We start from the raw sequence: 23,065 nt of genomic DNA on the forward strand, positions 1-23,065 counted from the left end.
AAATATCTAGTTCCATCTTTAAAAAAAAAAAATCTTTTTAAACGATTTCCGTTTGGTCTTGTAATTGAAATGGAAGGAAACTTTCAGAAATAATTGAGGGGAAATATAGAGTAGTGTGGTGTATTTATAGGGAAAAATATTTGAACCCACACTCCCCCCATCCTCTACATAATAAAATCCCGCCTACGCCACGGTGTTGGACGTCCCCACGCCTGTTTACGCCTACATGCACTGGAAAATTCGACTCAGTTAATACGGTATTCCGGAATCTGATCAGACTAGGTTATTTTTATCTTTGGGGATGCCCGCTCGTATTTTTAAATTGTCGTATTTAGCTTGATCGGGCGGTTTAAAACTGTGGAGAAATGTATTAATAACAGTACTTGACTGCACAGACCATTGTGATGCTAGCCTAATGAGGTGAGTGCATTAGTTGGTGTTATTAAACCGAATTAATGACGTAGGCAGTCTTATATCGTTGTGTGTGTGTGGGGGGGGGGGAGGGGTGTAGTTTAAAAAAAAATTAAACAAAAATTTTCGCCATGAGTTTTCGTTATTCTGTAATTAATAGCCCATCCTTTTGTTAATCTGTAGTAGCACTTTTGACTGGGGCGTATTTGTCACATTCTTGATACGGGAACCTTTATATCGGGAGTTTACTTGTCGATGACCATTTGTCAGATGCCTTTCTCGTCGGTGATTTGACTCGACTGATTGAAAAGGTTATTTTAGCAGGGACAGTTTTTACGTCTTTGGAAGTTTTGCTTACCATCCATACAATCCTAAATAAAACATCTGTTCTTAGATTTATAAGGCGTTACACATCTGCCTGTAAAATACACAATGTGTTCCAATGTGTAAAATACGTGAGTTTAGTGTCGACTTTGACCCACCTATACATGTTAAAAAACGTCTTTCTCTAAGGATACTGGCCATGATCGGTGGGTGGAGAAACCCACGGGTAGTTTCCCCATTCACTTCCTCTTTCAGTAGCCTTTGTAATGAGTTACTAAGTAGCATCGGCTGGAGAATTAGACAGGGACGGCCTGTCAATAAAAACCTCGTGGACTTCTGAAGTCACGGCTGGTTGAACCGAGCAGACTTGAACACCACCCCAGCCCCCTCCATCCAAACCAGAACAACTCCCCAGCCCCCTCCATCCAAACAAGTTCCTGCAGCTGATTCTGCTTGTAGATGAGATCTTGTGTACCAGAGGCAGACAGAACTATTGATTACCTATAACAACGTGTGTTCACTGATGCAGCCGATCAATTCTCCATCAATATCTGCTGACAGTTCAACCACATACAGCTCTAAACACAGCTCTGCTTAGTTTTCTTGTATCTTGTGCTGGAGACTTGTGTTTGAGACTTGTGCCTTGTATTGATATTATTGTATCTTGTATTGGAGATCAGTGTTTTTTTCCAGGCATCTCTGCGGGTGGGGGGGGGGGAGAGCTCGAAGATAGTCTACCTCCCCCCCCCCCCCGTACGACATGTAAGGAATTCATGCAGAAAATATATACTTTTAATAGTGTCCGCCCACCCCCCCCCCCCATTTTTTTCCCAGTACCCCCCCCCCCCTTCCCCAGATAAAAAAGTCTGGAAGAAACATTGTTGGAGATTTGTGTCTGTCTTGTGTTGGGGACCTTGCTTTTATGTTGGAGACTTGTTTCTTGTATTGATAGACATATTTTATATATATGCAATGCCTTTATCCTATGAAATGGATTGTCCATGCAGATCCTGACAAGTGTTGAAACGGTTCCAGTCTATGAAAGGCACCAGACGACAGCAAATGGATACTGGCCATGACATTGGACCAGATGAAGAGAGATTGTATCCTGTACAGATGATCCGTGGCTTTCATGAGACTGACGATGGGGAAATGATCCTGGAGTATGAGAGAGTGTTTGTGCAGCGGCCGGCAGGTGGAACTTTTATTGAACCCCTTGATGAGACTCCACCAGCACCCAACCCAGCTCCTGTCAGGGACAGTGACCTCATGTTTCATGATGAGAAGGAAAGAATCCAAACATTTTCGGGATGCTGGCCTGACGTCTACCCTGTGGATCCTGCCAGTTTGGCTAAAAATGGTTTTGTTTTCATTGGACCTGGCGACCGTGTCAAGTGTGTTTTCTGTTTGAATACTTTGAGTAGCTGGGAAACGGGGGATGTGGTAGAAGATGAACATCGACGCCATTATCCAGACTGTCCTTTTGTACAGAACAGAGGACACGAGCAAAGACATAGGCAAAATTCCGCGAGACCAGCTGATGTTTACAATCAAAGCTAAGTTTTTTAAGAAAAAACAACGTGATGAAGGAAGATCACAACAACTAAGGTCATTGATATAAAGAAACTTGTAAATGACTACTCCAAAGAAGAATAATCTTTCTTGTTAAATGGTTTCTGCAGTTTGTTTGGACGGAGCTTCAGTCATGCTGGGAACGTTTTTGATTTTGGTTCGCTAGTGAAAGCCAGTATACCAGACATCATTTTTACTTTCTCGTATATACGAAGTATAGAGAAAGTCTTGTAATCGTGCAAAAAAAAAAATCGAGATTTTTACAAATCTCGACGTTTTACATCTCACTGATACGGAAAAACATAATTTTGCAATCTTGTCCGTATGTCTGTGTGTCTGTGTAAACACGATAACTTAAGTACCGTTACAGCTAGGTTGATGAAATTTCATATATAAGTATTTTATCAAAATCGTAGATCCGTATCAATTTTTGAGCGATTTCCGATAACCGGAAGTGGTACTTTTTCTACTTTGAATTTTTCAAAAGCCTATAACTTGAGTACTATTTCAGATAGATACATGAAATTTCACATGTAAGTAAAAGATCTAATTCTCTACCTTCTGTCAAATTTTGAGTAATTTTCGTTGACCGCAAGTACTAATTCACGCTATTTCCGATTTCTCAAAAAACTAATGTAACTTTTTAAAGTACTAATAATATTGCGCACTATTATGCACTTTTTTATTTAGCGTTCACTTGGAGTGCAACTCTTTTGTCTACGAGATTTTATTCTATTTTTAAAACTTTAAGTATTTAAAATGGATTAAAAATCATGTCTATAGCCCGAGTTCCCATCCCCTGTTATTTTATATAAGAATATTCGAGAAAGTTTTGGGGAGATCACTCCCGGTTTATTATGCATTGTGTTCTGCATAGAAACAAAGATTCATAAAAAGAAAAACAATGAAACGTGTCTTCAAAATGTTTTAAACTAATTAGTTTTAGTATGACATAGAATGGCCTAAATTCTAAGTCTAATTGTTCTCCGACAGAGCTATGGCTTAAAACTTGTTTATCAGTAGATCTAGATACATTCATTTGAATAATTGTATTCTCGAATTAGATCATCTTTCAATAGTATCCTATAGAAAATTGACAAAAATGTAATTTTTAAAAAAATCTTAGACGTGTCGTTAAAGTTATAGCCAATTGAAAATTTAGCTTTATCTAAATCTATAAAACCCCACGTTCGCACCTCTCTCTCTCTCTCTGTCTGTCCGCATTGAATGCCAAGTTATATTTGTTGGAAGTGTTTGTTCTCATGCAATTGTTATAATTAAAAGTGTGTTTTAACATTTGAATATATATCATTAATTTAATTTAAATAGATATGGTGCACAACATTTTTCTCTACATAAATACTTATCTTAAAGTTCTAAACATTGCGCAGATTGGAATCGACAATAAATAAATAAATACTTATACAAACATGTAAACAATCTTAAATTTAAAAGTATCAAGATATATTACATACTTTCAGAGCTCATCGGTGGCTTTCTAATCACATTTGATCCCTTTTTGCACGGCGAGTCAGGGATACTACAGATTCAACGGTCTAACTGTACTCGGCTGTCGTTTAACCCGGAGCATCATAGGCTCATTAAAAAATGGGCGTCCTCCAGCGCCCCGGCGGTCGTATGAACAGGCGCGTCCAGGGCTCGCCATGTTCACTATGAAGTCTTTGTTCGTTTTAAAGAGCGCCATACACTAAGGTTTTGGTGGGCTACTATAATCGTTGACTAAATCAAAACAGGGTCATAGAGTACAGATAGGCGCCCCGAGTTTCCCAGCGGTTAACTGGGCACACGGGGTCCGTTGATCTGGCGTACTGCACATGGCAGTGGAGTAGCTAGTGTTTGGGGAAGGACGCCCCGGGCGCCGAACTGAGGGGGGGTGCCCAAAAGGGTAGAAAAATTTAAAGCACATTTAAAGCTGCAGTTTTGAATTATAAAAATAGTTAAGGGGGTTGGCTCCGGAAAAAAACGTCTTAATTAATAAGCCTTTTTAAAAAATGTATGTGTGTATGTATAAGTTAGGGTACTTAAGGGAAAATATTTGCATACACCAGGGACTCTTCTGAAAATATGGTTGCCATGGCAACAGCACCTCTGCAGGTTTCGAACTGGCGCCCTGAGCTTTCCCGTGAGCGCAATGGCGCCTACGTCCGTTCTAAACAGTGCGATAGACAATGGATAAGATTGAGCGTTATAGTCGCTCACAAAAACTAATCAGGCGCGTTCGCCGGAGTCCCGGCATGGTGCAATTTGGCGCCATAGGTTATCTTGTAAGCACCAAGGCGCTTAAGTTAGTTTTAAGTAGCCAGGGGCAGTACGCGATGACCCTGCGGTAGTGTAATCGGGGGCTCCCGAGAGCGCCCATCTACGTCCCTGACACCTGGACGGTCACCAAAGTGTGTTCTACCTCATTATTAGGATTAGGCTTCATGCGGTAGTGTAGGTAAACCCGTGCCCCGATAAATAAATCCAAGCGCAGACATTGTTTACATATAAATAACTCTGTTTTATAAAATAAGGTGATACATCTAAGAATATGGGATTATATACGCAATTATATATATATATATATATATATATATATATATATATATATATATATATATATATATTGCGTATATATGGTCTTTGTGCTTAACTTCTCTTTTGCACATTTTTCGTTGTGTTTTTTCTGGTTGCAAATTTTTCTGTTTGCGCTTTTTTTCCGTTTGCGCTTTTTTCTGTGTGCGCTTTTTTCTGTGTGCGCTTTTTTCTGTTTGCGCTTTTTTCCGTTTGCACTTTTTTCTGTTTGCGCTTTTTTCTGTGTGCGCTTTTTTCTGTTTGCGCTTTTTCCCGTTTGCGCTTTTTTCCGTGTGCGCTTTTTTCTCTTTGCGCTTTTTTCCGTTTGCGCTTTTATGTCTTTGCACTTTTTTCCGTTTGCGCTTTTTTCTCTTTGCGCTTTTTTTCTGTGTGCGCTTTTTCCGTTGCGCTTTTTTCCGTTGCTCTTTTTTCCGTTGCGGTTCTTTCCGGCCACCATAATAAAACTATAACATCAACAAGCTATTTATTCCCCTGTGTAAACATGAGTACATATTTCAAACATTGCTGAGTTGAGTGTTCTGATTGATCATATTCCTTACGACATTGAACCGATGCAGAGTTTCTTCAAGTCATCTCTTCCCCCCCCCCCCTGACAACTCTTTACCGCCCCCCCTCCCGAAAAATTTTTACCGCCCCCCCCCCCCCCACCCCGAACGAAATGAAATTTATATAATTTATATAGAAAATATATACTTTTAACAGTGCCCCCCCCCCTGAGAAAAAAAGTCTGGAAGAAACACTGATCCGATGTCACTACGACGGTGACGTCTTACTACGTGTTTGTCCATTTAATCCAGGGGTCTCCAAACTACGGCCCGCGGGCCGTATGCGGCCCGCGAAGTCCTCTCATCCAAGGAAAAATCGTTTGTTGGTGATGGCTGAGGATGTTTGCCCAGAAAAATCAAAGACATGCCTGGAAGAAACCAGCCCCCGAACTGAAATTTGATAGTTAATGCGGCCCTCGGACTGAAAAGTTTGGAGACCCCTGATTAATCCATTGTTGAAAAGTATTCCCGATACCTATTTTCAGAATGCGTTCTACAGAATTCGTAAATACTAAAAACCGACCGTACTGCGTAGCCACTTTGTGTTTATTCGGCTATTGACAACTAAACAAAAAATATGTTACATCAAAACAATTTTAATTTTAAAAAAAATTCGTTTTAAAATTTAGATCTAGAATATAGATTCTAGATCTATTCTTTTTTTTTTAAAGTTAATTTATATTCTTTGCATGTTTTGTCACCTTCACAAGCACAATCGGGTTTTCCAAAAATTAGTATCTATCTAGTATCTAGTCTAGTATTTCAACATCAGGTAATCTGTCAGTTTACTATTAACTAACTCTAAATATATTGTTTAAATATAGATCTAGATGGCCTTTTTGTGGTTGTCTGTAGCATTCCTGCTCTCAGAAACTAACACAGGCTTAATTAAGTATAATATAATTACGCCAAGCCTTCACTTAAAATCAATAGCGATATGGTTTTTTTTTTTTTGAGGATCTGATTATAGTCTAGATCTAGATCTAATTCCCCTGAAACATTTATTGCCACAAATGTGATAGTTAAATCTCTCTCATAGTCGTGGGTTAGCTCATGGTGTCACCCCCCCCCCACCCCAAAATATGCGTTTGCATTTGACTTTGTGTTTGTGTTTAGTTTAGTTTTTTTCCCATATATATACATATACATATATATATATATATATATATATATATATATATATATATATATATATATATATATATATATATATATATATATATATCGTTTTGAAATTTCCCAATATGTCACCCCAATCTCCCTTTGGGGTCGTCCATAAATGACGTCACACTCACAGGGGGGAGGGGTCCGTAATTTTGTGACGGTGTGTGACGAGGGGGTTCAGATGGTACGACGTCACACTTTTGCATTATAAAAAAGCAATGTTAGAAAACTAATAGGAATTGATTAAAATACTCTATCTTGACAGAGTTCAGACAAGATTTTGGAAAATATCGATGTTTTAAGAAAAATTCATTGGGGGGGGGTTGTAGGCTGAGGTGTGACGTCATTTTAGGGGGAGGGGGTCTGACTTTTTGTGACGATGTGTGACGGAGGGGAGGGGGAGGTAAAAATCGTCAAAAAAGCGTGACGTCATTTATGGATGAGCCCTTTGGTGGACGCTGTATTTAACTCCGATCATATATACACATACGTTGTTTGCTCTATAAAATGTAATTGTAAATGGCTGTTCATTCTAACATTTATTAAACAAACCAATGAATATATCAATAAATGAATTAGCCTAACGTCTTTAAATTAATTTGTGATTAACAGTTTGTTTTTAAAAAATTGTTCTCTACCTAATTACGTAATTACTATAATTAGCTGTAGGCCTACAATACGTAATTAAGTAGAGAACAATTTTTTTGAAATAATTATACTACATAGTGCAGATTTTCTCCTGTAACCAAACAAATAAATATTCAAACAGGTAAACAAACTTGAGTTTTAGTTGTATAAGTATAAGATTAATATATAGATATATCTAAAGGGAAACTATTTTAGATTAATTAATTTTATCTAAAAGTAAAAGATGGCCGATTAACTACTACTTTTAATACTTTTATTTCAATAAAATCACGATATAGATCTAGAGCCGGTTATTATTCCGGAATTGTACAGCAGTAAAAAACAGTAAAACCATGGCGTAGTCTGCCGAGCCGTTCAGGAAACCACCGGAAATACTGTAAATCATAATTTATTTGCCGCCATATTATTTTTAATACATAATGTTTTAACTTTTAAAATATGCATGGATTGATTTTAGTTGCATTTTAAATACTGTTTTGCTAATTATTTTGTATTTCTAATTATTTTAAGTGTATGTGCTAATTATTGCTGCAACTCAATATTGTTCTAGTTCTTCTTACTGTCTTACTACTTTTAACTTTAGTAAATCTCTAATCGACTGATTTTTTTTTACTAAATCTAGATATCTAGATCTAGAATCTAGTTGTCGCAAATCTTCTGCAATTTTTTTCTGTTTCTTTAATAACAAAAAAAAACATTGATTACTACACTCGACTTTATTGAAAATATGTAGATTTTTGCTAATTTTCTGTCAATTCAACATTACATTAAGTTAAAACATTAACTTTATTTTTATTTCAACGGTCAAATAAACTATGTTTTACAGTAACAAATGTTACCGAAACTCAACAAACATTACCAGATAGATTCTAATTGACGACTCTATATCGTGAGATTACCTTTACTTCCAACAATAACATCATTGATTAAATCATTTTAGATCTAGATCTAGTATATTTTCAATTATTTTCCATTTATTTGGTCGTTGATGGTAAATTTATTATTGTAATTCTGGCAAGATCTAGATCTAGATTAAAGTTTAGGAGATCTAGATCTAGATCTAGATCTAGAACTAGATCTAGGTCTAGATTCTAGAAATATAAAACTAGTGTAGTATATCTCTAGTCTCTAGAAAATCTAGATCTAGACTCCTAGACTAGATCTAGAACTTAGTAGTACTGTAGTGATAAAGATGATTTTTTGGGTAATCTATCGTTTTAGTAGATCTAGTCTGGGTAAAACTTTCACCGCACATTACTAGATTTCTAGCTTCGTTGGAATACACGACGCTAAACTTAGGTTTTACCACCCTAGGCCTAGTCTGACATAAGATCTAGAGAATCTAGATCTAGAGAATCTAGATCTAGATCTAGATCTCTACATAAAATCGGCCGAAACTAGATCTAGAAATGTGAAAAAAAAGGTGACTCATTAATAATATTTAAAAATTTATTTTACATTTTTAGGAGGATTTATGTTTTGAAAGTCACACTAAGTTTATTAATGTTAATGTAGATTGTAGAATCTACCTGTTTTTAAACAATTGTATTAAAACTTTTCAGTAAAAAATAAAGACGCGATATTTTATGCAACCAAGCTCATTTACTTTAGTAAAATCATAATTAGAGATTCAGGGGAACTAATTTACAGATGGCTGCAGTATATAGATCTAGATTCTAGCTAATCTTGCTCGTAAACACTGCTGTTTCAAGTTCATTTCTAGACTATATACTATATATATATTATATATTGATAGATGTATATGTTTTTATGTAGCCATTGATTTTGGTTTATTATTCAGTTATCTATAATATTAATATTTGACACAAAATATCACAATATTAATATGCTTCTATTAAAGTAATTTAAAGCCTCAACAATGAGGCAACTTTTTAGCATATTACTATCCTAAGCCAATTTTACGGACCTAAAATGATTGATAGATTACCGCTTTTTTTTACCAGTGTCTGACAATGTGTTCATCCGGCCAATGGTCTGCATTGTAACGTGAAAGAAAGGTGACTCATTACTATGGCTTAAATAGTTTAAATACTAATAAATACAAGTAGATCTGTATTGTGATATATTTGTATTACATATAATAGATAATTGAAAAATAAACCAAAATCATTGTCTAACAAATCAATATAGGCCAGAAATCAACTTTAAACTGTAATGTTTGAGAACAAGTTTGGCTTTATAAACAGCGGCCATCTGTAAATTAGAGTGGTTTCCCCTGAATCTCTAATGATAACTTAACCAAGATGACTGCTGAAGAAAACGAGCTTGATGGCGTCTGATGAAAACGATTGTAGGAAAAAAAGTCACAGGAAAAATAAACACAGGAAAAAAAAAACAGAAAAAAAGTCACAGGAAAAAGGTCACAGGAAAAAAGTCACAAATATATATTTGCATGGAATTCGTTAATACTTTTATGTATTAAATATTCAGAGGTTGCAAATTAACTTAGGATTAATTAAATGTAATGTAATGTGTGTAAGTTGTATACGCATAGTAATTTTTATAATTCATCTAAAAATATTTATTATGAATTATGTAGATTGTAATTATGTTAAACATAATATGTATAGCATTTAATAGAATGTCCATGGTTTTCATCATGTTTTTTTAAAAATTCAATTACCGTGAAATGGTAAGGTCATTTAAATTACTGCGCTCAACTCATCGCAACAATAGTTATGCTTAGTTCAACCACCTTTACTGCCCACATTTATCACGCTCATTACATAACAAAACTTAGGATCAAAACAGAGAGCCGACAAGGTTCAAAGGCTGTCATTCACACAAAACGTCAACAACACAAAACATGTTCGGACAGTGCCTACTGAGAGGAGGCCGACCAGAGAATAGCCTACGGCAAAATATATGCAAAACACAATGATGTGCCTAAATTTCTTCTATAGTTAACTTATACTACCGCGTTTTTTAACTAATACGTAACAAAAGTTGAGATTGTTGTGTAAATTATCTTAGAGTAATTTTACTTAAAATTTTTATAAACCATAATGCTTTTAACGTCTATAAATAATTTATGCTATCAAAAAATACAACCCACAACAATAAACATACTAAATTTTACAATTATTAACAAATAAATAAAAATATTTCTAAAAAGATTTTTGTGACTTTTTCTGTGACTTTATTTCTGTGATTTTTTTCCGATAAAATTTTTCCATTGTGACTTTTTTTCCGTGACTTTTTTCCCTAGCAAAAACTGTGACTTTTTTTCTGTGTTTTTTTTCCTGTGACTTTTTTTCCGTTCACCGATGAAAACATCACTAATCTTTATTTAATACTGAAAAGTTTTAATAAAATGTTTAAAAAAAAAACAGGTAGGCCTACATGAAACATTTTTGTAATTTTTAAAACACAAATCCTCCTAAAATGTGAAATAATAACAAAAATTTAAGGAATGACCTTTCTTTCACATTAATAGCCTCTCATGATTTTACGTACCTAAACCAATAGATTACCAAAAATAATTTAAATAAGATAGGCATATCTAATTGAATAAATTATTAATTTAAATAATTTAATAAACCCAATGCAAAGTCTAAATACTAATTAGACCAGACCTAAATAGTAAATAACTCTATAGACTAGAAATTAACTTTAAACACTTTCAGCAGTCTTTGACATTTGAGAGAGCAAGATTCGCTATATTAAACAGCTGTCATCTGTTGTTTCCCCTTAAATTTTATTAAATAAAAAATACTATAGCAGTGAGTATAGGGCTATTAGGACCTACCAAATATTAAAAAAAAAACTTTAAAAAGATGGCTGCTAAGTCAACAAGCTTGGTTGCATCTGATAAAAACAACTCTAATCTTTATTTATTAGTCGACCTACTGAAAATGTTTTAATAAAATTGTTTAAAAACAGGAACATTAAACATTTTTGTAGCTTTTAAAACATAAATAATTGTAATCTAAGATTCAAAATCCTCATATATTGCAAAATAATTACTAAAATTTTATTATTAATCACCTCCTTTCTGTTACATTACTAGTTTCTGCAGATTTTAGATTCCTAAAACCATCACTTGCTAATGTCAACGCAAACCCCAAACCAAGCATGTTCTATTATAGCTGTAACCTTAATTATTATAGTTAACCGCCTATGGTGGACGGAGTGGTCTAGCAGTAGAGAGCTGGACTGCTAACCCTAAGTCTCGAGTTCAAATCCCGGTTCAAGTCAATAGACTGTCCCTGAGTCCACCCAACTCTGTTGGTTACCTATATAGTTTTGAAATGACCGCTCAACTTTGTACAAAACTATTAAATGTACTAAAACTAAATTTTAAAATAACTATTCTTGACTAAGTGTAACTTATTTCTAAAGTCTAAAACACTACTTTGTAAAGCAGGACTCTTGTTATTTTAATTAAAATATAACATACACATCTGCATAGTAAACAGCTAATAACTTTTGTAACTGTTCTCCAGAACAAAATATTTTAATGGAACAACAGCAGCTGCATTTTTACCAGCAAAAAATTTCTGTTTTTTAGGGAAAATATTTTCAAAGTGAACTAAAATCTGACAGAATAGAAGGCATACATATTTTTTAAATGAACACCGAGTTTGTTGAGTTACCTATTGGCAAGGGAGTGTGTGTGTATAGTTTCTGGTTTTAAATCTTTTCCTTTGCACCAAATTTTTTTTCTTTCTCTCAGATCAGGCTGGTGACTTGTCTATTTTCAGTCATTGTGTTTTAAAAAATGTAATGGCTATCTGGACTAAGAAATCAGCTCAGGCAACTCTGAAGAATGCACTTTGTAACAGATACTAGCCTATTCAAATCTCTTGATCTTCATACCAACAAGTTACATTCATTACATGGACAAAAGTAGAGATTGTACAACTTGATTGGTTTGTTTCAAGCAGGAATACATCCAATGTAATATGAATCAAGATGGCCATAGTTCTGAGCAAATGGAAACTGGCCATGACATTGGACCAGATGAAGAGAGATTGTATCCTGTACAGATGATCCGTGGCTTTCATGAGACTGACCATGGGGAGATGATCCTGGAGTATGAGAGAGTGTTTGTGCAGCGGCCGGCAGGTGGAACTTTTATTGAGCCCTTTGATGAGACCCCGCCAGCAGCCAGCCCAGCTCCCGTCAGGGCTAGTGACCCCAGGTTCCACGATGAGAAGGAAAGGCTGCAAACATTTTCGGGATGCTGGCCTGACGTCTACCCTGTGGATCCTGCCAGTTTGGCTAAAAATGGTTTTGTTTTCATTGGACCTGGCGACCGTGTCAAGTGTGTTTTCTGTTTGAATACTTTGAGGGGCTGGGAAACGGGGGATGTGGTAGAAGATGAACATCGACGCCATTATCCAGACTGTCCTTTTGTACGGGGGTGCTGTGGCCATTTGAATATTCCAATCCCGGACAGTGATCGTGTGAAAACAATTTTAGGGTTGGTTTGTTTTTATTTGGGGTTTGGTTTGTTTTTATTTGGGGTTTGGTTGTTTTTATTTAGGGTTTGGTTGTTTTTATTTAGGGTTTGGTTGTTTTTATTTAGGGGTTGTTTGTTTTTATTTGGGGTTTGGTTGTTTTTATTTAAGGTTTGGTTGTTTTTATTTAGGGTTTGGTTGTTTTTATTTGGGGTTTGGTTGTTTTTATTTGGGGTTTGTATTTATTTTGTAGTTTGTTTGTTTTTATTTAAGGTTTGGTTGTTTTTATTTAGGGTTTGTATTTATTTTGTAGCTTGTTTGTTTTTATTTAAGGTTTGGTTGTTTTTATTTAGGGTTTGGTTGTTTTTATTTAGGGTTTGGTTGTTTTTATTTGGGGTTTGTTTGTTTTTAACCTTATCTGCCTTTTATTTGTTTTCAATTTGATAACCATCATCTGTTAATCTTGTGTCAGATGTTAATGAAGTTAATCTTATGTCAGGTATAAACTAAAGCCAGAGTCAACCAATGTTGAAATGGTCCCTGAAACACAGCAGACAAATGTCAGGATGCAGGATTACAGCAGCAGACTTGAAACATTTCACACCTGGCCCAAAACCTGTCCAGTTAGCCCAGACCATCTGGCTGCTGCAGGATTTTTCTATACTGGTAACCCTTTTGTCATGTTCCCAACACATACATTTGTCAGACTAGTGACATTAACTGCTGATAATGAGCTTGTTAATTTTGTTCAAGCTTTAAATTGACTTGACACAGATCACTTGTGAGATGTTCACCTTTAGCCTTTGGTCAGAGAAAGCTTTTACAGTAGCTAATTAAAAGAATGTCTAGCAGGTAGCTCATTAAAAGAATGTCTCACAGGTAGCTAATTAAAAGAATGTCTGGCAGGTAGCTAATTAAAAGAATGTCTTGCAGGTAGCTAATTAAAAGAATGTCTTGCAGGTAACTAATTAAAAGAATGTCTAGCAGGTAGCTAATTAAAAGAATATCAAGCAGGTAGCTAATTAAAAGAATGTCTTGCAGGTAGCTAATTAAAAGAATGTCTAGCAGGTAGCTAATTAAAAGAATGTCTGGCAGGTAGCTAATTAAAAGAATGTCTGGCAGGTAGCTAATTAAAAGAATTTCTTACAGGTAGCTAATTAAAAGAATGTCTGGCAGGTAGCTAATTAAAAGAACGTCTTGCAGGTAGCTAATTAAAAGAATGTCTAGCAGGTAGCTAATTAAAAGAATGTCTAGCAGGTAGCTAATTAAAAGAATGTCTTGCAGGTAGAGAGGATGTGGTACAATGTTTTGTGTGTGGTAAAACAAAGAATGTCTTGCAGGTAGAGAGGATGTGGTACAAAGTTTTGTGTGTAGCTAATTAAAAGAATGTCTTGCAGGTAGAGAGGATGTGGTACAATGTTTTGTGTGTGGTAAAACAAAGAATGTCTTGCAGGTAGAGAGGATGTGGTACAATGTTTTGTGTGTGGTAAAACAAAGAATGTCTTGCAGGTAGAGAGGATGTGGTACAATGTTTTGTGTGTAGCTAATTAAAAGAATGTTTTGTGTGTAGCTAATTAAAAGAATGTCTTGCAGGTAGAGAGGATGTGGTACAATGTTTTGTGTGTAGCTAATTAAAAGAATGTCTTGCAGGTAGAGAGGATGTGGTACAATGTTTTGTGTGTGGTAAAACAAAGAATGTCTTGCAGGTAGAGAGGATGTGGTACAATGTTTTGTGTGTAGCTAATTAAAAGAATGTTTTGTGTGTAGCTAATTAAAAGAATGTCTTGCAGGTAGAGAGGATGTGGTACAATGTTTTGTGTGTAGCTAATTAAAAGAATGTCTTGCAGGTAGAGAGGATGTGGTACAATGTTTTGTGTGTGGTAAAACAGTCAAGAAATGGTGCGCTCAAGATTTGCCTTTTGTGGAACACGCCAAACTCAGCCCACGGTGTGCATTTGTCAACCAGTATAGGGAGGTCCACGGGACTACTGGGGTCATGAACAGACCGGAACCACAACAGGTCCATGGGACTACTGGCGTCATGAACAGACCGGAACCACAACAGGCCCATGGGACTACTGGGGCCATGAGCAGGCCGGAACCACAACAGGTACGTCTTGATGACCTCATTGACTGGTCAACATTGACTGGTCAACATTGACTGGCCAAGAGATGTCACTTACTAGTGAACTGATGTTATTATGTCATTTATAAATGAAGAGATATCATTTTGTATATGTTGATTGGTTTTGTTGATGTTTGGTTTTGTTGATGTTTGGTTTTGTTGATGTTTGGTTTTGTTGATAGGTTTGGTTGATGTTGATGTTTGTTTTTGTTAATGTTGATGTCTGTTTTTGTTGATGTTGTTGTTTGTTTTTGTTGATGTTTGGTTGTTGATGTTGTTTGGTTTTGTTGATGTTTGGTTTTGTTGTTTGGTTTTGTTGTTGTTTTGTTTTGTTGATGATGTTGTTTGGTTTTGTTGTAGTTTGTTTTTCTTGATATTGTTGTTTGGTTTTGTTGATGTTTGGTTGTTGATGTTGTTTGGTTTTGTTGATGTTTGGTTTTGTTGTAGTTTGTTTTTCTTGATTTTGTTGTTTAGTTTTGTTGATGTTTAGTTTTGTTGCTGCTGTTTCTTTCAGCCAATGTACAGCCAACTGCACCCAGGGACCAGCGTGCCGCAACAAGTTTCAAGCCACAAACTTGGTAACCATCTCCAGTTTATCACTCCATCAAATACACCAATATCTCTCTGTTACAACATTCAACAAGTTTGATGTACATTTACTCTCTGGCTACTGGTTCAGACCTCATTTGTCATGAGAAGATTTTTTATTTTGTTTACCTTGTCTGTTTGTGGCAAGTCAACATGGAATAACTTGACAGATGTCATCCTAATTGTCCAAACTTTTCTAAGCTAATTAAATATTAAATTCATTAGTAAAAGTTTGTTTATCGAATAACAAGAGGAGAGATGGCAAGATGATTGAGTTTCAATATTCATTTAGTTGAGGTGAGCTGTATGTATACCTGTGACTGTCATACCTGTGCAACTGTCATACCTGTGACTGTCATACCTGTGACTGTCTCAACTGTGCGACTGTCATACCTGTGTGACTGTCATACCTGTGTGACTGTCATACCTGTGCGACTGTCATACCTGTGCAACTTTCATACCTGTGCGACTGTCATACCTGTGCGACTGTCATACCTGTGTGACTGTCATACCTGTGTGACTGTCATACCTGTGTGACTGTCATATATGTGACTGTCATACCTGTGTGACTGTCATACCTGTGGGATTGTCATACCTGTGCGACTGTCATACCTGTGTGACTGTCATACCTGTGTGACTGTCATTTTACTGATAGTATTTAGGGTGTAGGCTAATTATAATTTAACCAAATTATTATAATTTATTTGCTATTTATTGTGATTAAAACTGAATTACTGGCTTACTTTTGTATTTTGACATTATAATATCTCTATACCACGATAAAAGAACTTTACAAAATGAGACCAACATTCTAAGCATTTGATCCCTCATGCAATCTCACATGTTTTAGTGGTTTCAATTATCCACATGACTGAGGCTATCATTGATCCACATGACTTATGCTATCATTGATCCACATGACTGAGGCTATCATTGATCCACATGACTGAGGCTATCATTGATCCACATGACTGAGGCTATCATTGATCCACATGACTGAGGCTATCATTGATCCACATGACTGAGGCTATCATTGATCCACATGATTGAGGCTATCATTGATCCACATGACTGAGGCTATCATTGATCCACATGACTGAGGCTATCATTGATCCACATGACTGAGGCTATCATTGATCCACATGACTGAGGCTATCATTGATCCACATGACTGAGGCTATCATTGATCCACATGACTGAGGCTATCATTGATCCACATGACTGAGGCTATCATTGATCCACATGACTGAGGCTGTCATTGATCCACATGACTGAGGCTATCATTGATCCACATGACTGAGGCTATCATTGATCCACATGACTGAGGCTATCATTGATCCACATGACTGAGGCTATCATTGATCCACATGACTGAGGCTATCATTGATCCACATGACTGAGGCTGTCATTGATCCACATGACTGAGGCTATCATTGATCCACATGACTTATGCTATCATTGATCCACATGACTGAGGCTATCATTGATCCACATGACTGAGGCTATCATTGATCCACATGACTGAGGCTATCATTGATCCACATGACTGAGGCTATCATTGATCCACATGACTGAGGCTGTCATTGATCCACATGACTGAGGCTATCATTGATCCACATGACTTATGCTATCATTGATCCACTTGACTTATGCTATCATTGATCCACATGACTGAGGCTGTCATTGATCCACATGACTGAGGCTATCATTGATCCACATGACTGAGGCTATCATTGATCCACATGACTGAGGCTATCATTGATCCACATGACTGAGGCTATCATTGATCCACATGACTTATGCTATCATTGATCCACATGACTGAGGCTATCATTGATCCACATGACTGAGGCTATCATTGATCCACATGACTGAGGCTATCATTGATCCACATGACTGAGGCTATCATTGATCCACATGACTTATGCTGTCATTGATCCACATGACTGAGGCTATCATTGATCCACATGACTGAGGCTGTCATTGATCCACATGACTGAGGCTATCATTGATCCACATGACTTATGCTATCATTGATCCACATGACTGGGGCTATCATTGATCCACATGACTGAGGCTATCATTGATCCACATGACTGAGGCTATCATTGATCCACATGACTTATGCTGTCATTGATCCACATGACTGAGGCTATCATTGATCCACATGACTTATGCTATCATTGATCCACATGACTTATGCTATCATTGGTCCACATGACTGAGGCTATCATTGATCCACATGACTTATGCTATCATTGATCCACTTGACTTATGCTATCATTGATCCACATGACTGAGGCTGTCATTGATCCACATGACTGAGGCTATCATTGATCCACATGACTGAGGCTATCATTGATCCACATGACTGAGGCTGTCATTGATCCACATGACTGAGGCTGTCATTGATCCACATGACTGAGGCTGTCATTGATCCACATGACTGAGGCTGTCATTGATCCACATGACTTATGCTGTCATTCATCCACATGACTTATGCTATCATTGGTCCACATGACTGAGGCTATCATTGATCCACATGACTGAGGCTATCATTGATCCACATGACTTATGCTATCATTGATCCACATGACTTATGCTGTCATTGATCCACATGACTTATGCTGTCATTCATCCACATGACCTGCTATCATTGATCCACATGACTTCTGCTGTCATTGATCCACATGACTTATGCTGTCATTGATCCACATGACTGAGGCTATCATTGATCCACATGACTGAGGCTGTCATTGATCCACATGACTGAGGCTGTCATTGATCCACATGACTGAGGCTGTCATTCATCCACATGACTTATGCTGTCATTGATCCACATGACTGAGGCTATCATTGATCCACATGACTGAGGCTGTCATTGATCCACATGACTTATGCTATCATTGATCCACATGACTTATGCTGTCATTGATCCACATGACTTATGCTGTCATTCATCCACATGACCTGCTGTCATTGATCCACATGACTTATGCTGTCATTGATCCACATGACTGAGGCTATCATTGATCCACATGACTGAGGCTGTCATTGATCCACATGACTGAGGCTATCATTGATCCACATGACTGAGGCTATCATTGATCCACATGACTTATGCTATAGTTGTTCCACAGAATCTGACCTACAGTCCCCTGCTGTCCAGGCTTTTCAAGCTGTCCAAAGCTTGCCGGTGGAGCAGCTGCGCCAGTTACTGGAGAACATCAGGCTATCAAAGGGTCAGTGTCTCATGGTGGGACAGTGTCTCATGGTGGGACAGTGTCTCATGATGGGACAGTGTTGTATGGTGGGGCAGTGTCACATGGTGGGACAGTGTCTCATGGTGGGGCAGTGTTGTATGGTGGGGCAGTGTTGTATGGTGGGGCAGTGTCTCATGGTGGGTCAGTGTCTCATGGTGGGGCAGTGTTGTATGGTGGGGCAGTGTTGTATGGTGGGGCAGTGTCTCATGGTGGGTCAGTGTCTCATGGTGGGGCAGTGTTGTATGGTGGGTCAGTGTCTCATGGTGGGTCAGTGTCTCATGGTGGGGCAGTGTTGTATGGTGGGGCAGTGTTGTATGGTGGGGCAGTGTCTCATGGTGGGGCAGTGTTGTATGGTGGGACAGTGTTGTATGGTGGGACAGTGTTGTATGGTGGGGCAGTGTTGTATGGTGGGTCAGTGTCTCATGGTGGGGCAGTGTTGTATGGTGGGACAGTGTTGTATGGTGGGGCAGTGTTGTATGGTGGGGCAGTGTTGTATTGTGGGGCAGTGTTGTATGGTGGGACAGTGTTGTATGGTGGGGCAGTGTTGTATGGTGGGGCAGTGTTGTATTGTGGGGCAGTGTTGTATGGTGGGGCAGTGTTGTATGGTGGGGCAGTGTTGTATGGTGGGGCAGTGTTGTATTGTGGGGCAGTGTTGTATGGTGGGACAGTGTTGTATGGTGGGACAGTGTTGTATGGTGGGGCAGTGTTGTATGGTGGGACAGTGTTGTATGGTGGGGCAGTGTTGTATGGTGGGGCAGTGTTGTATGGTGGGGCAGTGTTGTATGGTGGGGCAGTGTTGTATTGTGGGGCAGTGTTGTATGGTGGGACAGTGTTGTATGGTGGGACAGTGTTGTATGGTGGGGCAGTGTTGTATGGTGGGGCAGTGTTGTATGGTGGGACAGTGTTGTATGGTGGGACAGTGTTGTATGGTGGGGCAGTGTCTCATGGTGGGGCAGTGTTGTATGGTGGGGCAGTGTTGTATGGTGGGGCAGTGTTGTATGGTGGGGCAGTGTTGTATGGTGGGGCAGTGTTGTATGGTGGGACAGTGTTGTATGGTGGGGCAGTGTTGTATGGTGGGGCAGTGTTGTATGGTGGGTCAGTGTTGTATGGTGGGGCAGTGTTGTATGATGGGACAGTGTCACGTGATGTCATTCAAAGGGTCAGTGTTGTATGGTGGGGCAGTGTCTCATGGTGGGGCAGTGTTGTATGGTGGGGCAGTGTTGTATGGTGGGGCAGTGTTGTATGGTGGGGCAGTGTTGTATGGTGGGGCAGTGTTGTATGATGGGACAGTGTCACGTGATGTCATTCAAAGGGTCAGTGTTGTATGGTGGGGCAGTGTTGTATGGTGGGGCAGTGTTGTATGGTGGGACAGTGTTGTATGGTGGGGCAGTGTTGTATGGTGGGGCAGTGTTGTATTGTGGGGCAGTGTTGTATGGTGGGGCAGTGTTGTATGGTGGGACAGTGTCTCATGGTGGGGCAGTGTTGTATGGTGGGACAGTGTTGTATGGTGGGGCAGTGTTGTATGGTGGGGCAGTGTCTCATGGTGGGACAGTGTTGTATGGTGGGGCAGTGTTGTATGGTGGGACAGTGTTGTATGGTGGGACAGTGTTGTATGGTGGGGCAGTGTTGTATGGTGGGGCAGTGTTGTATTGTGGGGCAGTGTTGTATGGTGGGGCAGTGTTGTATGGTGGGACAGTGTTGCATGGTGGGGCAGTGTTGTATGGTGGGGCAGTGTTGTATGGTGGGGCAGTGTTGTATGGTGGGGCAGTGTTGTATGGTGGGGCAGTGTTGTATGGTGGGGCAGTGTTGTATGGTGGGGCAGTGTTGTATGGTCGGGCAGTGTTGCATGGTGGGACAGTGTTGCATGGTGGGGCAGTGTTGTATGGTGGGGCAGTGTTGTATGGTGGGACAGTGTTGTATGGTGGGGCAGTGTTGTATGGTGGGGCAGTGTTGCATGGTGGGGCAGTGTCTCATGGTGGGGCAGTGTCTCATGGTGGGGCAGTGTTGTATGGTGGGGCAGTGTTGTATGGTGGGGCAGTGTTGTATGGTGGGGCAGTGTTGTATGGTGGGGCAGTGTTGCATGGTGGGACAGTGTTGCATGGTGGGGCAGTGTTGTATGGTGGGGCAGTGTTGTATGGTGGGACAGTGTTGTATGGTGGGACAGTGTTGTATGGTGGGGCAGTGTTGTATGGTGGGGCAGTGTTGCATGGTGGGGCAGTGTCTCATGGTGGGGCAGTGTCTCATGGTGGGACAGTGTTGTATGGTGGGGCAGTGTTGTATGGTGGGACAGTGTTGTATGGTGGGACAGTGTTGTATGGTGGGACAGTGTTGTATGGTGGGGCAGTGTCTCATGGTGGGGCAGTGTCTCATGGTGGGGCAGTGTTGTATGGTGGGGCAGTGTTGTATGGTGGGACAGTGTCACGTGATGTCATTCAAAGGGTCAGTGTTGTATGGTGGGGCAGTGTCTCATGGTGGGGCAGTGTTGTATGGTGGGGCAGTGTTGTATGGTGGGGCAGTGTTGTATGGTGGGGCAGTGTTGTATGGTGGGGCAGTGTTGTATGGTGGGGCAGTGTCTCATGGTGGGGCAGTGTTGTATGGTGGGGCAGTGTTGTATGGTGGGGCAGTGTTGTATGGTGGGGCAGTGTCACGTGATGTCATTCAAAGGGTCAGTGTTGTATGGTGGGGCAGTGTTGTATGGTGGGGCAGTGTTGTATGGTGGGGCAGTGTTGTATGGTGGGGCAGTGTTGTATGGTGGGGCAGTGTTGTATGGTGGGGCAGTGTTGTATGGTGGGGCAGTGTTGTATGGTGGGGCAGTGTTGTATGGTGGGGCAGTGTTGTATGGTGGGACAGTGTCACGTGATGTCATTCAAAGGGTCAGTGTTGTATGGTGGGGCAGTGTCTCATGGTGGGGCAGTGTTGTATGGTGGGGCAGTGTTGTATGGTGGGGCAGTGTTGTATGGTGGGGCAGTGTCTCATGGTGGGGCAGTGTTGTATGGTGGGGCAGTGTTGTATGGTGGGGCAGTGTTGTATGGTGGGGCAGTGTCACGTGATGTCATTCAAAGGGTCAGTGTTGTATGGTGGGGCAGTGTTGTATGGTGGGGCAGTGTCACATGGTGGGGCAGTGTTGTATGGTGGGGCAGTGTTGTATGGTGGGGCAGTGTTGTATGGTGGGGCAGTGTTGTATGGTGGGGCAGTGTCACATGGTGGGGCAGTGTCACATGGTGGGGCAGTGTTGTATGGTGGGACAGTGTTGTATGGTGGGACAGTGTTGTATGGTGGGACAGTGTTGTATGGTGGGGCAGTGTTGTATGGTGGGACAGTGTTGTATGGTGGGACAGTGTCACATGGTGGGGCAGTGTTGTATGGTGGGGCAGTGTTGTATGGTGGGGCAGTGTTGTATGGTGGGGCAGTGTTGTATGGTGGGACAGTGTTGTATGGTGGGGCAGTGTTGTATGGTGGGGCAGTGTTGTATGGTGGGGCAGTGTCACGTGATGTCATTCAAAGGGTCAGTGTTGTATGGTGGGGCAGTGTTGTATGGTGGGGCAGTGTCACATGGTGGGGCAGTGTTGTATGGTGGGGCAGTGTTGTATGGTGGGACAGTGTTGTATGGTGGGGCAGTGTTGTATGGTGGGGCAGTGTTGTATGGTGGGACAGTGTTGTATGGTGGGGCAGTGTTGTATGGTGGGACAGTGTTGTATGGTGGGACAGTGTTGTATGGTGGGGCAGTGTTGTATGGTGGGGCAGTGTTGTATGGTGGGACAGTGTTGTATGGTGGGGCAGTGTTGTATGGTGGGACAGTGTTGTATGGTGGGACAGTGCTGTATGGTGGGGCAGTGTTGTATGGTGGGGCAGTGTTGTATGGTGGGACAGTGTTGTATGGTGTGACAGTGTTGTATGGTGGGACAGTGTTGTATGGTGGGGCAGTGTTGTATGGTGGGGCAGTGTTGTATGGTGGGGCAGTGTCACATGATGTCATGTATGTGACTAAGGTGCTGTATGTGACTAAGATGCTGTATGTGACTAAGATGCTGTATGTGACTAAGGTGCTGTATGTGACTAAGGTGCTGTATGTGACTAAGGTGCTGTATGTGACTAAAGTGCTGTATGTGACTAAGATGCTGTATGTGACTAAGGTTATGTGACTAAGGTGATGTATGTGACTAAGGTGCTGTATCTGACTAAGATGATGTATGTGACTAAGATGCTGTATGTGACTAAGGTGATGTATGTGACTAAGATAATGTATGTGACTAAGATGATGTATGAGACTAAGGTGCTGTATGTGACTAAGATGCTGTATGTGACTAAGGTGCTGTAAGTCACTAAGCTGCTGTATGTTTCAGGTGACTCTCATGTAATAACGTCAGAAGATTTTGAACCTTACATCAACTGAACTGATGCACACTG

General features: G+C 39.8%; 1 protein-coding gene across 1 annotated transcript in view; it reads left to right on the forward strand.

The window, feature by feature from the left end:
• Positions 1–330: 330 nt before the first annotated feature.
• Positions 331–23,065, forward strand: part of LOC131927893 (baculoviral IAP repeat-containing protein 3) — a 22,845-nt gene continuing 110 nt past the window's right edge. The window contains exons 1-8 of the mRNA XM_059283763.1: positions 331–420; positions 1,743–2,277; positions 12,155–12,705; positions 13,182–13,348; positions 14,530–14,792; positions 15,322–15,393; positions 18,535–18,637; positions 23,002–23,065. The exon at positions 23,002–23,065 is cut by the window's right edge and continues 110 nt beyond it. Of these exons, the coding sequence (XP_059139746.1) occupies positions 1,774–2,277; positions 12,155–12,705; positions 13,182–13,348; positions 14,530–14,792; positions 15,322–15,393; positions 18,535–18,637; positions 23,002–23,051 (1,710 nt within the window). The 5' untranslated portion in view covers positions 331–420; positions 1,743–1,773 and the 3' untranslated portion in view covers positions 23,052–23,065. The remainder of the gene's footprint in view (positions 421–1,742; positions 2,278–12,154; positions 12,706–13,181; positions 13,349–14,529; positions 14,793–15,321; positions 15,394–18,534; positions 18,638–23,001) is intronic.

The sequence above is a fragment of the Physella acuta genome, unplaced genomic scaffold (assembly GCF_028476545.2).
Source record: "Physella acuta isolate Inbredline_101_S28 unplaced genomic scaffold, ASM2847654v3 ptg001444l, whole genome shotgun sequence".
NCBI lineage: Eukaryota > Metazoa > Mollusca > Gastropoda > Physidae > Physella > Physella acuta.